This window comes from Rhododendron vialii, chromosome 9a, assembly GCF_030253575.1.
Source record: "Rhododendron vialii isolate Sample 1 chromosome 9a, ASM3025357v1".
Classification (NCBI taxonomy): domain Eukaryota; kingdom Viridiplantae; phylum Streptophyta; class Magnoliopsida; order Ericales; family Ericaceae; genus Rhododendron; species Rhododendron vialii.
In genome coordinates this window covers 29,734,480-29,750,391 of record NC_080565.1, presented here as the reverse complement: position 1 = coordinate 29,750,391, position 15,912 = coordinate 29,734,480, and the positions used below count along the sequence as shown (strand labels likewise).

The following is a 15,912-nucleotide window of genomic DNA, read 5'->3' as shown; positions in this document are numbered from 1 at the left end:
ATTTTTAACCGGCAAAAGGCCGGGGTTTTTTTGTTTTTTTTGGTTTTATCTTGAATATTTTCAAAAATATTTGACTAAAAGTCATAATTTTTTATTTTTTTCAATTTGTCTCATCAAAACAAATTAATAATCTATAAAAGTTAAACGTAAAGCTAACAAACACGAAAAAAATTTGACAACCAAAAATGCCAAGAAGACCTTGGTGGGAACTTGGATGGACCCCAATAATCCCCCTTCTATTCTTTGGTTAATACTGGAAAACAAGGTATGCTTCTTGTTCTGCAAATGGATTCATCATTCACATTCTGGAAGACAATGAGAGAATCTCATCACTTTAGTACTCCATTGCTAAGCTATGTGGTTATGATTTGTTTGCTGTACTTTTTTCTTCTTCTTTTTAACGCGCAAAAGTAAGGAGTAGGAGTACCACAAGAATTAACACATCATGTGATTCCCACAAGGAATCTAACCAAAAAAAAATGATCAAAATCGTGATAATCCAAGAAAGGAGTAGTGAATTTAACAGGAATAGCATTTCATCTTCATTGGTCAACATGTATAGTTAACATACATAGCTTCAAACTTCTTCCACCTTAAATTCAACAAGTACAGCTCTATGGCTTGAACTTCAACCTCCTTTGAAGCCCAAGCCAGCCGAAAGTAAATTTAAGAACAAAACCAAGTCCTTCATTTCAGAATCCTTTACAACACGCATGCATCTTGGTTTTGTCAAGTAATACGACTTTGATCCATATTTTCTCTTGTCGACAAAACAATTCCATTGCGGTAGTCGCAAATTTTAGCTTTTCTGGCAGAGCAGTATATTAAATTCACTACAGGATTTTCGAATGACGGACACTGGCGCAGCATCAGATACAAATTTGCCGTGTCACAGTTGACCACCCAAGCCCCAGCAATGACCCTGCAAAATGTCGATTAACAAGTTGATCTTTTACCCAAATAAAAAAGCAAGCTGATCTTAAACTAACAGTCTGACAATGGATGATGAAGAGCAATGCTAAGGAGCAAGGACACATCCAAGCTTCCGTCCATTCGTATTGTCTTACATCCTCTCTCACAAGTAATGGTAGGACCTAGGGCCTAAGGGGAACCACCATCACTGGTGGGGAGATGTGAACTATGTGTGCCTAGCATTTTTTTTCCAGGCAAAAGCTTAATCAGGATGCGAAAAGTCCCAATAAGGGAGTAAAAGGGGTGATGGGGTCACAATTCCAGCACTAAAATTGCACACAAACGTGGGTAAGTAGTGACTAGTTCAAAAGTACTAAAACCCCTCCCATTAAATAATCGTACAAAACATAACCTAAATGCCTTTTAGGAAATCTGTCAAATTTGGCTATCCATTTTATAGGACCATAATACAGGAATGCTATATAGCATGGCATCAGAAGATTCAGAACTAAAAAACTTCTCAAAATCAACTTCCATGTGGCCCGGAGGCAAAGACAAGCGTATTTACATGACTGCTTACCTATAGCTGTTGGACTGCTTCTGTGAAGAGGCTTATAGTGGGAAAAACTAATCTGTCATACCATTTAACTCTTGGCTGTCAAGGGGAGCACTAGAATTGAAGCCCATCTGTACAACATTGTGAAGCTCGTCCTCCCCCCACATATTGGGTACCTGCAGAAAATAGTATCAAAAATTTGAATTGGAGACTTGACAAGAACACAAATATAGGGGCCAACCCACACTGCCAGAGCAGAAGATTTTATGATGGGAAGGGCCAAATTTTCTGTTTCTCCATTGACGCACTGAATTTTGAGATGTATGTGTGGTGAAATAGGAAAGAGGGAATTAGAAACGAATAAACATTAGTCAATTGGTTGTAGCACAAGTTGAAGATGAGGTGTTTAAAATAGACTAAGGGGGTTTGCAACTAGTAAAAATGCGATAAGATCACTCTAGTGGGAAGGAAAAGACCTAATTTGATTTGGATACTGAGGGGAAACAGCATTGATGTACTAAACTTTAAATGGAACAAGTAGCCTTTGACGGAATGGCGAAGAGGATTCATATAGCCAATTCCAAATGATTGAGACATGATACTTGGTTTGGTTCCAATTTTCTATTGAATTCTCTCTATCAACCATCATAAGAGCACCAATATTTGCGCATTCATTTTACGAGGCAGACTCACTTAATCGTCTTAGAAGAAAGGGAATAGGTATACATGAGAACAATCACATTTGATTATATGCAAGAGCACAACAGAAGTTTTGAGAATAAATAGCAAAGACAAAAAGGTCTAGCAAATGTACCTGAGAACTAGGCTCCTTGTATCCTTCACTCATGGCAGCCAATTGGGTATTAATGGATCTCCGAAGTGCATCTGAAGAGTTCGCCATAACAGGGACACCAGGTTGAGAAGGATGCAATGGAGCAAAAGGCATAGTCATATGGGTCATATCGTGGGAATACCCTAACGTAGATGAAGGGCCAGCTCGCGACTGAAGGATCTGTAGTGAAGAACAATTTTTCTTAGGCACCAAAAAAACAAAATCTCAAAATTCGATCTTAATCCCACAGTGTGCCGGTACAGGGTTACATTTACGTACCTCTTTTGTGAGGAGCCCTTCTAGATTAAAGTCCAGGCGTGGATTAACAGTTGCAAGCTTCATTGAGAGAAACTGAAAAAAAAAAAAAAAAACTTCACATGTTAATCAATAGCTCATCTGGACATAAAATCTCATTAACATGAGTACTGTATAACCATTACAGGAATTAAGTTTCCCTAAATCTTTTAGACAAGCAGTGTATAGTGGGTGCCTAAGAAGCTTGACGTAGCAAATTTCATAAGGGGTCATTGTGGGATTTATCTTCATTCGAGAAAACCAACTGAAATGGAAAATAAAAAGACCTTTCTTGAGATGATAAAATGTAACCTATTTAGCTGTTCTATTCTAACTTAACCATGTAAAAACATACACGAATACCATAAAGTCAAGAAGTTCAAGTATCTCAATCTGCACTTCAATAAAGTTTCTGAGTTTAAAAAACAGCTACTGAGCTACTTATGAAATTAAGAACTACTATGGTTGAAAATCAGATTCAACTAGCTTACCTCAACTTGTCTTTGCAGTGATTGCACATAGTTAATGATTTCGTCAAGCATAACTGCCTTGCCAGTGACCTGAAAAAACAAACAAATTCTCATGAAATAACTATCAGCAATACCGCAATGAGAATGAATTCCACTTAGTTGTACTGCTAAGGGTCCGTTGGGATAGATGTGGATTTTCCGGTTCAAATTCAATAGAAAACATGTAAGAGATTTAGTTGTAGATGACCTGTGAAACAGCAGAGGAAGATGGATTAACTGTAGAAGGGATGCATTTTTCTTGGGATCTTTCTATCACTGCAATCCTTAACACGAATGTTTTCAAAAAACTCATATAAATTTGTTATTACAAATTTATAAATTTGTAATAACAAATTTATATTCATAAAGCTCCCAACCTCAATGTCGAAATCCATGTGCAAGTTATCAAATCTAAATTTGAGCCATTGCCGTTGAATAATAGTGCTTAATCTTTCCATTTGAAGTCCACATCAACCCAAAAGGAGCCTAAGCTATTTAGTTCCAACAAACCAACCTTGCTGCACCCAGGTACAAGGTCCTGAAGAAACTTCATCCTTTCACTGATCTTTTCCCTTCTAACCTGCCATCCAAATTAATAATCTCAACCAAAGACTAACATAAAATGTTCACTTTGGCCGAAAGTAGCACAATACAAGAGAGTCTGCAAGGTATTATTTTGTATTGTTTCTGTTTCTGTTTTTCGTTATCATCTGCCTCAATTATCAAACCTATTTTTCAGGAGTTTCTTTGAAAAGAACCAAACTTTTGTCTAAAAGTTCAACCTTAAAAAAAATCCACTTGAAAATGGACACAATATGAAAACCATGGATGATTTTGTTTCAAATACACTCTCTAAAGTACAATGCAACACCACACTTCATAACAGTAATCAAAAGTGTCTTACTCTTTCTGCAAGACTGTGGCTGTTTGTTGCCTGGCCTCTTCGAGCTCTAATATGTATGTACTCCTCCTTCTGCGAATCTGAAGGTTGAGGCCCCTGTTTACCATGCTTTCCACTAGGCTTATTGCTAGTTGAAGTTGGGGTTAGATCTCCCTTTGGTTCAATCTCAGTATTATCGTTCGTAGCTTCACCAGTTGGTTGTAAGGCGTCATTTTGACCAAGTTCATTATCCTACCATGCAAAAACAATCATTTACATATACAAGACAAAAAATAAAACATATAGCAAAAGTGGTTCATCGGTCTATTTCCTTTACCTGACCACCACCACCTCTTTTCCTTTTATTCAATACAATTGGTTGAGAAGAAGATGGATTATCTTGACCATCACCACCACTATTTTCGGCCTCATCCGACCCATTAGCAGACATACCAAAGCTATTGCTCCTTCTCTCATTTTTCAGTGGGCTCCCTTCAGTAGGAGCCCCTTGTTCAGCAGACAAAGAAACACCCCTTGAAGCTTCATTCATCTTCACATCCGAATTCAACCCATTTCCTCCAAATACCTCTTGTGCTTGCTGCATCATCACCGGTCCACTCCTAGCAAAAGGGTTCATAGATTCAGATACACTAAAAGAGTTGACCATATTGCTGAAATTGCCCCTACCGAAGCACGAAAACCTTGCGGCTCGCTCTATGAACCCGGAATCTGCTGGGAACTGGGATAAGCTCTGAGGAAGAAGCATTCCATGAGCATTTGGTAAAAACACACCCCCTCCTTTCACCATTGGATTTGGTGGAGCCCAACCTATATCAACTGTTCTATCAACACTCAATGGGGCAAGAGGACCTTTTCTAATACCCAGTGTGTTGTTTGAGGTGGTTGCACTGTTTTGCAAATTAATGTCACAGAAGCCCAGGTTTTGGGAAGTACTGGTGGGGTGGTCCCAAACCGTGTGGCAAAATGAGTCCATTAAGGGGGCAGAGGAAGAGGAAGAAGACTCCATTAGACCTCCTTTACTACAAACTGTCATGGGTTTCGCCGTAGGAATCGATCCCATCAATGGGTTTGTGAGATTCGGCCCACCAAATCGCCAGTCCGATGATACATTGGGTGAATGGTAGCTCATGAGATCTTCATCCCCCTTTTCTTGCTCAAATTCATCATTACCCTCAACATCCATTTCTTTTCAACAAGAATAGCCAATAACAGATACAATATCTTACAGTTATCTTTGAACAACTGAAGACCTATGAAAATTGAGACAGCAAAACTGGAGACCTCCAAATCCTAATTGCCCAACTGCCTAATTGCCTCACCAAAGATGATCAAAGACCTAGGGAAAAAATAAGTGAAAGAGACATCATAAGCAACATATCAACACCCAACGAAAGCAATAACTTCATACCCAACTTCAATCAAGAAATCCAGAACTTACAGATTCACAAAGAAAGATTCATTGCAAAGTGGAAAGTTAGGTGTCTGTGGACAAAAGTTTCATTTCCTACTAAGCTCAAAATACCATTGAAAAATGCCTTAGCAAGTTGTATTCATCACTAGACACAGTGAAACAGCAAGGAAGAAGTCCTCAGGGAAAATGACCCAAAATTGAAAGTATCAAACCTATACCAAGTGCCAACATATGTGCCAACTATCAGAAGGATGAATGTGACCACTAATATTTACAAAATTTTGCAGTCATCCATGTAGCACCCTTAGAAATTACATAAGGGTAAACCCCCCCAAATGACAAGGATAATACAAACCCAGTACAGAAAAGATCTCATAAAGTGTCCACAAGCATTTAATTAAGGGAAAATCATTGATTTCAGCATCATAAATGCCCATTCAAACCCTGCAACAAAACCCTAGTCAGAGCAACGGACCCCCCCGCTCAGAGAGAAAAAGAAAGAGAAAGAGAACCAAAAGTAGGAAGAGAAAGATACCCATTTCAGAATCTGCGCAACTTTTGGTACTCTCTGTCAACAATTTTGAAGCTTTTTTCACTGAGGAGAACTTTTCTTGAATTTGGGGGGGTTCTTGTTCAAACCCTTCTCCTCTTTCTCAGTTACAGCCAGCTGATGTGTACTGTCAATGTTTCATGCCCTCCAAGAGAAAAACCTTCTTTTTTTTAAGCTGCTCGAAGTAAAGATGGAGAGAGAAACAGATCAGAAAGAGCTTCAGAAGCACAGTACAGAAGAGAGAGAGAGAGAGAGAGAGAGAGAGAGAGGCAACGGAAAAGACTGCTTGGTGCTTAAATACAGAAGAGAGAGAGAAAGGGGGGGTAATAGTAGAAAAGACTGCTTAAAATGGGTACACCATTCTGTTAAAAAAAAAAAAAAAATGGGTACACCATTCCCACACCGCTTTTTGTGAAATCCGTTTCAAGATTCCACGCAAATGATTAAAGCAATTTAATTCGCTTAAAATATTTTTAATAATCTCATTATAAAATTAACTCAATCAGATATCGATAAGGGTTTGATTAATTCTCGAGTCAATTTTCTAGCTTTACCCTTTTTTTGCTCAATTTTTTGTAAATAAATTGAGCGGCTACGATATTTGTGTGCAACCCCGACTCTGAGTAGGGTCTCACACGACGTAGTATGCATTTGGTGTATGCCCGTACCTCTAGGCTTGATTAATTCTTCGGTCAATTTTCTTGCTTGACCCTTTTTTTGCTCAATTTATTGTTAATAAATTAAGCGGCTACGATATTTGTGTGCGAACCCAAATAGAATCTCACACAAAGCAGTATGCATTTGGTGTACGCACGTAGCCCCTAGTTTTAACCATTAGAAAAATGGGTACCCCTAGTTTTAACCATTAGAAAAACGGGTACCGTTAAAGAAAGTGAAAGGGAAGGGAAGCTTAATTGCAAAGGTCCTGCATATACACCCACGCCTACATAAAAAAGAGAGATCTCGATGATTAACCACCGCCTCTGCTACTGTGGAAACCTAGTACTATATTTTTATTTTTTTTGATAATCTAAACCTAGTAGTATATTTTACGCCCCATTAAACTGTATCTACTGCTTAATTTATTTACCCGGGCATGTCTAAGGCCCCGTTTCAGAAACCTTCTTAAAAAATAAGCAGCTTATTTCACATTTTTAAACTCAAAAATAATGTAAATGAAAAATAATTTTTTAATTTTTTTTGCATCGTATAAAAGATCTCAATGAGATCTTTCAAACAAGATCCATAGTGCATATTTTTAGATTTGAATAAGCCCTTCATTTTTGAAATTGAAATTGCCTTCTTAAAAAATAAAGGCTTTTTTTGAGTACCGAAATGGGGCCTAAAGCTACTCTAAGCTTCGCTTTACCAACTTAATAATACCAATTTAATATTCCCTCATTCTCAAAATTTTTGATCTTTTTTGATATTTGCATCGTCCTTAAAAATTTTATATCTTTCAAGTTATCATGTTTTTTATAATTTTGTATTATAAATCTAATCGAAAATCATCAAACAAAATCCATATTGCATATTTTTGAAGATTCGTATTGAAAGATACTCCGTATAAGAGTTTAAAGAACGACACAAATATCGAAAAAGTTCAAAAATTTTGAAACGGAGGGAGTACTATTATGTGGTGTAGTAATTTATTTTTTCTTACCTAACTTTACTTTAATGTCTATGTTTCAATTTATTTATTTTTTATCCGCTCTATGTTTCAATTATAATAGTATCTTCAGCTAGGAACTGACATTGCCAACTCTCATTTTCAGATTATTTTTCACTCTGGTCCAGCCTCCATCCTCCACTTTGGCCCAGTTTTTAGTTTTCACGGGCATACTTTAGATTCATAACAGATAATCGAAATCGTTGATATTTTATATCGATCCTGCAAAAAATACGACTTTGTAAAAAAAAATAGCTTCTCAGACGCATAGTTTACGTTTGATGAAGACGACATGAATTGTTCAAAACTTTCATAATGCATTTTGTCTACTACAAGTGTGAACTGTTGATATAACTACCATTCATTGATTAAGTTAGCTTTTCAAAACTACGTTCGAAGTAGGGTTATAAATGAATCGAACGGCTCGTAAGCTTGGCTCAGCTCGACTTGACTCGACTCGTTTAGTAATCAAGTCGAGCTTGAGTTTTCGGCTCGTTTTCGAGTTCTCATTCAACAAAAATTCAGCTTGGATAGATTGAAAAGGTTTGTTTAGTAAATGATCGAACTCGGCTCATTAAGGCTCGAGCCAAGTCCGAACTCAAATTTTTCGCGTTCAGCAAATTTTCGGCTCGACTCGTTTACCACCATAATTCCAAGAATCCAAGTAGACGTCTAAAACTGAACCGAATGGAGGGATTGAGACCGACCTGAGCTTGGTACGAAGTACTTTTTTTGGTTCATTATACTTTGGGAAGAGAGCTTAGGTCAATACTCAGAGACACCCATTAAGGTTAAATAGGTGTTGTCACAGCTATAACTAAAATTTCGTACAAAGCTTTTGTCATTGTTTATAAAATGTCAACAGAAAAAGTTTCTTCATAAAAAACAAAACAGAAAAAGTTATAAGTGTTTTTTTTTTTTTTGTTGTAATGGTTTGAAGAAGTATCGCGTGGCGGTATCCTAAGATTACTTTGAAATTTAGGTCTCCTCTGTTTGAAGATTTGGAGACAGAAGAGGAGATATAGATTCATGATCATGAGGTCCATAAATTAGAGTTTAGTGCTACAAGTTGGGAAGGGAATACATCTTGAGATGGCATTCATATCCCCGTACAGAAGTGCAATTACAAATTTACGGGTACGGGGAGTTAGATTGCACATCTCATCCGTCAAGATTGTACTAAGTTGATTGTTTTGCTGGTTGATTTACGTAAACCGTGTGGTTGCATGAGGGAAAAAAGAAAAGAAATATGAGGAAAAAAAGAAAAGAAATACATGCTTGAAATTTCAATCGAAGTAAATATCTACTACAGAGATTCCAGTTTTTCTTGGTTAACCAAGCATATATATATATGTGTACGCGCGCGCATTGTGGAATCAAAGTCTGGGTATTTCATCGCTAGAGGGTCTTGGAGACATAATGCAAATAGGAGCAACAGGACGGAGCTACGGATTTTGGTTTAGGAATTTGGAAAGGAAAATGCATTTTTACATAGCGAAAATGATATACGTACCGACCGTGTGTAGGAAAATCGTACAGATCGGCCGCGCCGGGCCGTCTCCGGCCACTGGACGGCCGATCCGAGCTGCAAAAATTCTATAAAAAAAAAACCGAGGGGCCTACGCGATAATCAACAGCATCCGATGTGTGTATAGTGCTTGATCTAAACACCATTTTTTCATGTATATGTACATACAAATCTCGTCGGTACAGATAGCATGACTCTTGATACAAATAGACTATATTTTTGAATGGTCAAACCGTCCAAAAAGCCCAAAAGTCTCGTAGCAGAATTTATTTATTTATTTTTCTAATTCGTTAGTTATAATCTATTATATCCTAAGGAACTTGAGGAGGGGATGGGCAGGAGCGGACCGAGTAAGGGGCACGTGGGGTCACCCCACCCCACCCCATCCCTTTTTTTTATAGTTTATTTTTTTATGTAAAAATGAGTATTTTTTTTGACAAAAATGAGTGGGAGAATGAGAAACCCACACAAAAAACTTAACAGGAAAAACTCGTTTGACGCTTGATTTATTTTGTCGTTGCCGGTCGCTCGTCTATGTGGTCGTCGCTCGTCACCTCACCATTTTCCTCACCAATCATCAATTAAATTTGGAGCTACACAGCGAAAGTTACATTTTATTGAAATAAATTTTAATTTGGGAATACATAATTTAGGACTTTTTATTATTTTCTTTTAAGTTTTTAATATATATCTTGATTGTGTGGGAAAATTAGGCCTTCATTTCTTTGTTTGGTTTTTACCCAATGAATGAAATTTACAATTCAATTTTTCATAGTTTGTGCCTTTGCGCTTAATTTCAATTTTTGCTTAAGGTTATTAGTATAATGTGCCCGTATGTGAGACAAATTCTGAGTCCGCCACTAAAAATGAGTGCTTACGGAAATCGTATCCTGTCTACGTACATGAAAATATAAAAGAGTCACCGACTACGCTCCATTCCACTTCGTCGATCTTAGCTGACTAACCTCTATAGCCCTTGAATGGTCAAACCGCCATACTTTAATGCTTTCTTGCAGTTGTACTTGGATGAATATGTCTCTTAACTGTATTTCTACTTTTCGTTTGCATAAATTAAATTACTCCTAATAAAAAGATGAAAAAGAAATTCCAGTACTTTAAATGTAATCGTATCTAATGGTCTGTCTCCTATCACTTACATTCTCATAGTTGACCGACCACGTCGAGGCTATAAAACGATGCATAAAAATACGTGCGTATCAGGACATATTTTGATTAATTATTTTAATTCAGGTCATCCGTGGATTTATTTAAAAATCAAAAGAATAATATTAGTTTTATCTGTGCAAAATTAATGCAAATATATATATATTTTTACTATCTTATATACTGCTACTAGACAGTTCATTTTCTCTTTCTCTTGTGTCATTATTAGTTGGCATTGGAACTTGAAATTAGCACAAAAACCCATGCTTATAAAATATTAATGCAGTCCCCTTACCTCACTTTTGTGAATTTTTAATTCACGCTTACTATGAGCTTTAGGCGTCGTTTCGTTTAGAAAATAAGTACTTTTATTTTTTGAATTAAAAATAATATATTGTGAAAGAATAATTTGTTTCAGAAAACAAAAAATAAGAACATTAGCCGAGCAAGGCCTTAGAAAATCGGTCGTATATGTAAAAGCATACATATGTATTGATTGGGTTGATTTCACTAGGTATTGTTTCAAGAGATAGGTAAAGAAATAAACATATGGTGATAATCATGACCAGGAGACAACAAAAACCATCCGTTTGCTTTGGTACTTTTTATCTAACCAAAGATTATGTTAATGGGGTAGGCCTAAATATGGGAAACCTAGCTATGTACCAATTTGGATTTGTTTTACAAAAAAAGTATACTTGAAAACTTTAAATTTTGTATCAGGCTGAGTTCCGCTAAGATTTTTGGATTTATTCTTATTTTGTTCATATTCAAAAAATATCGCGTTTGTCAGTTTCGCGTCTAACTTGTGTGCATTATTGATTCGTCTCGAGTCAAGAAGAATCGAAAAAGTAAAAAAAATAATATAAATTTTACCCAAATATTTTTGAAAATATCAAAGATAATGCTCAAAAAGCTAGAATTGTTCTAAGCCCTTAGTTAAGAAACCATGTATCAAGATTCCAAGGGGTTGGCTTGTTGGTTAAGGCGTGAAACTTAGAAATTTCTTCGATCTTCTAAAGTCTCATGTTGAAACATCTCAGAAGCTATTAACTCCTATGAGGTCAGTCCATACGCACAGAGATTTGCTCCAATTTGAATTGGGTCTAGCTAGCTATTGGACAAATGAACTGGTTTGAGGTGCGCGCATGTTTATCCGGACATCTAAGTCATTAAAAAAGAAAAACACATATATATGTACCCAAAATCTTTGAGAGAATACTCCAAAGGAGAAGATGATGAATAATAACCTACCACGACCCAAACTAATTTAAAAGAAAAGAGATGAGATTCCCTGGTACCTTTTGCCACCAATTAGAATATACTATATAGTATATGTGACAGCAAAGAACTTGGCAAAAGGGGCACTGCCCCGTGTAATTGTTTGCTCTTTTGAAGTAAGGCGTCGTACAAGGAAAAATGATGAAAATTGCCACTCCTATTTGGAGTAGTAAAATGCATAAATGTACAAGAGTGCAGGTCTGGTTCATTGCTGGCATGGGCTCTCCTTTTGGGAAAAAGCTAAAACCAAATCCATGGTATGGGACTTGGGGATTCCAGATCTCTTATCTTAACTAGAGAGCTTTAGAATTAATTAGAGAATTCTTTTGATTACCATGATTCAAAGACACTGTCTCATTGATTCTCCCTAGCTCTCTCTCTCTCTCTCTCTCTCTCTCTCTCTCTCTCTCTCTCTCTCTCTCTCTCTCTCTCTCATGGTGATGCTAATTGCTAGTAGTAAAGTTGGCTCGGTCTTGAACTTTAATCAATTAAAAGAAAGCACGTTTGAGACTTTACATTATGTCAATCTAGCTAGCTATTAAAGTACTCTTAATAATTATTACTATAAATTATACATTACGGATTAAATGAACATCGATCGAGTTTTATAAACTGATGACGAGTACAAATATAAGATTAATAAACTTGGGGGACACTTTTAAAAGTCAAACCGACTGTTTCCAAGCATTAATAATTTGAGAACTATATACTATGATCTATATTCGTCAAAGGTACGTTGTTTGTGTTATTTATAAATTTTTAGGGTTTAGAAATGACAAGATATAAATACAATATACTATGTGTTAGTATAACTCCTAAGGTTAATAAGTTAATAGACTCCAAGTGATCTCGAACTCAAGACCTTGGTGAAATTGAAACGAACACCCAACTAACTAGGCCGGTTTGCAAATTCAATCGAGGGAGCTTAGTTAACAGGATTTAATATATATATATATATATATATATATATATATCTGAATTTTGACGCTTAGGGTTTTCTTGTGGGAAGCCAACCGCCCCCCCCCCCCCATTCTTCCTCTCTTTCTCCTTCAGATATATCCCTTTTGATTTCAGCGAGCTCCAACGTCAACGAAGCCAATCGTCGCTAGAGCAGTTTGTCCGATCTTTCTCACTGTATGCTATTCTTTCCAATGGTTTGGTAGTTCCATCGACGTTATTAGGCCGGCCCCATTATTGTCATTGTGGGCATCGCATAGGTTTGCGCCCTGACGAGGGCGTAGTTTCTTGGGACGGATGTAGCAGTTGGTAGTGCTGTACAGTGGGTTGTGGCTGTTGCATGTGGTGATCAAGGTTTTGTTCCATGGTCTTTGTTGTGATTTGGCCACCCAGTTGCCCGGCATAAACGAAGCCGATCGTCGCTAGAGCAGCCTGCTTTATGTGCTCCTTTGTCCGATCTTCCTCACTGTATGCTATTCTTTCCAATGGTTCTGTAGTTCCATCAACGTTATTAGGGCGGCCTCATTCTTGTCATTGTGGGCGTCACATAGGTTCGTACCCTGACTGTAACGCCCCGACTTTTCGGAAGCAATATAAAATAAAATCTTAAGAAAATTTGCTAAATAAATATAATTTTTCAAAATAAAGTTTAGCTATTACAGTCACAAGATAAATTTACTGATTCAAAATACATTTAACTTCAGAGCTGACTCTAGGCTTGATACAAATTCGAAGCACACTCGATCTTCGTTCCTGATATTTTTTCCGTGTCGAACTGCACTATCTTTGAATCCTCTCCAGTGAATCCTGCCTCCTTTGGCAAATTGATCGCCGAAGCAAACGATTTGCCAGGATACAGACGTATCCGTGAGTGATAAATCACCCAATAGAATAATACAACCCAACTACCCCTCTTACCTTACAGTTAGCAAGTAACAGGATAATAAAGATATGAAAAGTAGAACAGAGATTCACAAACATCAGTTTATTATTATTCATTATTCTAATGTGAAATCTAAGATCCCTCCGCGAGATCTTTCCTCCCCAACCGCTAGTCATGCTCGGTCCCATGAGATCACTTCCCTTTGCTGTCGCAGATACACCTTATGTACCGAGTGTGCATCCCAATAACTATAACAAGGGGAAAGCTTATCATGCCTGAATCACAACTAGGGTTCGCCTATCTTATATACCACTTCACCATCATCACTGGACACACACCAGTTTATCAATTCATCACTGGACACTCGTCAGTTTCAATCTCATCACAAATCTCAACATCACGCCTGCAGGCAATCTAGAAATAAAATTTTTCAATTCATCCATTACTTAGGACCGTCTAAGTGAATTCTATTCGCATACCACCCTATGTCTCTAGGGTCTAATCTAGCACTCAAATCAAGTATCGATGCAATATACAACAAATCAATAATAATTAAAACAATTAATAAACAATGTAATCACGCAACTTATTATGAACGGGCCGTTGCCCTTAATCTTGTATGGTCAAGAAGTAAATATTATTAACAGAAATCTTTATTAATAAAGAAAAATAATTTTGTACAATTACTAGTAACTCTAGGCTTATTTTTTTATGAATTTAAATTAACATATTAGTGATAATATAACGATGGGGTCGAACTGGACAATTAAGTAACCTAAGGGCCTAATTGTTTTAAGTCTATAACTCAATTGGGCCAAATATCTATACTAAACAGCCTCAAGGGTGTAACTGCAATAAGATAACCAATTACATTTAATGATCTGGGCTGAAACGTTACATTTAAAAAGAGCAGGGGGATAAGTGTAATTATAGCGTCAATTTTTCTAAAACTTCCAGCGGTGAACAGTTCCAAAGGAAAAGAAAAAAAAAACATGATCAGCAAGTGCGGCGACAAACAGTGCGCAGTGTTTTTTTTTGTTTTTTGGAAAATTTGGGTTTCGTTCGTTGAATTCCAATCTCGATTCTTTTTTGTTCTAGTCATAAAAACTAACATCTTAGCATATTAATATACTTGGAGAAGAGGTTGGAATGAATTATAATACCTTTAATCGGATCGAATTGATTTAAAAACGAATCTTGAATTTTGGGGAAGAAGACTTTGGATTTTTTTGATCGGGAGACTTTGGAACCAAATTGAACGATACTTGGTGATGCTAAGAGTAGAAGGAAGAGATTGGAATGGTCGGATTGAGTTTTGGTTGGGTCTTGGTACGAAACTCACTTTTGTCTCTCTTTTGGACTGGTGGGGCGTGGGGAATATTGTGATGTAAATTTCGTGGGTCAATGGGGTGGGGTATTTATAGGAGAATTTTGGTGGAAGAGGATAAGAGTGAATTTAATGGGGCTGGGTTCATGAGATTTAGAATGGACGAATTTGGCTTGATTTTAGGGTTAGGGAGAAAGTAGAGACTGAGTAGGAGACGGAGAGACGGAAGGAGTTTGTATTTGTGCATGCATGTAATTTGTGTGTAGGAAAATTTTAAAAAGAATACATGTATATATTACATGCATAATTGTATTTAAAAAAAAGAATTGCATTAAGGAAAATAATTCTAAATAATATTATATTTAGGAAAAAAAAATTAGGTCAAAAATCCGGATCGTTACACTGACGAGGGCGTAGTTTCTTGGAACGGATGTAGCAGTTGGTAGTGCTGTACAGTGGGGTGTGGTTGCTGCATGTGGTGATCAAGGTTTTGTTCCATGGTCTTTGTTGTGATTTGGCCACCTTGGTAGCAGCAGTGGTGGCGATAGTGAGGGTCTTGATTGGCGTTTTTGGACGGTGCCTTGATTGGCGTTTGTGGATCTGTTGTTTGCTCGTAGGTTTTGCTTTACTTTTTGTTTGCTAATTTTATTTATTTTTTGTTGGTTTTCTTCCCCTGCGTGGGACTTTCTCTCACTCCTTGTGGGTGTTGCTGTGGTGGGTTTTTTTACGTCGTCTTGATGGCTTTTCCAGGTCAGAGACAAGTCTTGTCTCTGTAAGGTCATAAATATTCGTTTGTGAGTTTAGGCCTCCTTTGTGGCTGCTTTTCTCTCTCCTTGGTTACTCGTTCCCGATGTATAATTTTCGTATCAATGAAAACACTTCTAAAGTTCGCAAAAAAAAAGAAAGAGGATTTAATGGGTTGTATTGTCGTATTGTTACTTAATAAATCGCACATTTTTTGCTTAATTTTTTTTTTTTTGCTGGGATCGATGTGCATATGTTCCTTTACGTACACAAGATTCACATGCAGCTATTATAAGCTAATATGAGCACAGATATACCTCAATCTCGTGTATTTTCAACTACAAAATTGCGTTAGAGCTTCAAAATTGTACATAAATTTTTAAACGAATGATTA

At 36.9% G+C, this 15,912-nt stretch overlaps 1 protein-coding gene across 2 annotated transcripts; it reads right to left on the bottom strand.

Moving 5' to 3' along the window:
- Positions 1 to 511: 511 nt before the first annotated feature.
- Positions 512 to 6,259, bottom strand: LOC131301631 (transcription factor bHLH49). 2 transcript variants are annotated; one of them, XM_058328006.1, is made up of 9 exons: positions 5,951 to 6,259; positions 4,321 to 5,340; positions 4,008 to 4,235; positions 3,618 to 3,683; positions 3,086 to 3,154; positions 2,580 to 2,651; positions 2,283 to 2,480; positions 1,493 to 1,644; positions 512 to 922 (listed from the first exon to the last, which is right to left on the bottom strand). In XM_058328006.1, exons 2-8 carry the CDS (start codon positions 5,185 to 5,187, stop codon positions 1,540 to 1,542), a joined length of 1,605 nt encoding a protein of 534 aa, XP_058183989.1. In that variant the 5' UTR covers positions 5,188 to 5,340; positions 5,951 to 6,259; the 3' UTR covers positions 512 to 922; positions 1,493 to 1,539. The 2 variants fall into 2 exon arrangements, with proteins under 2 accessions (XP_058183989.1, XP_058183990.1); XM_058328007.1 differs by having other exon boundaries at positions 5,928 to 6,235.
- Between the last annotated feature and the right edge of the window lie 9,653 nt (positions 6,260 to 15,912).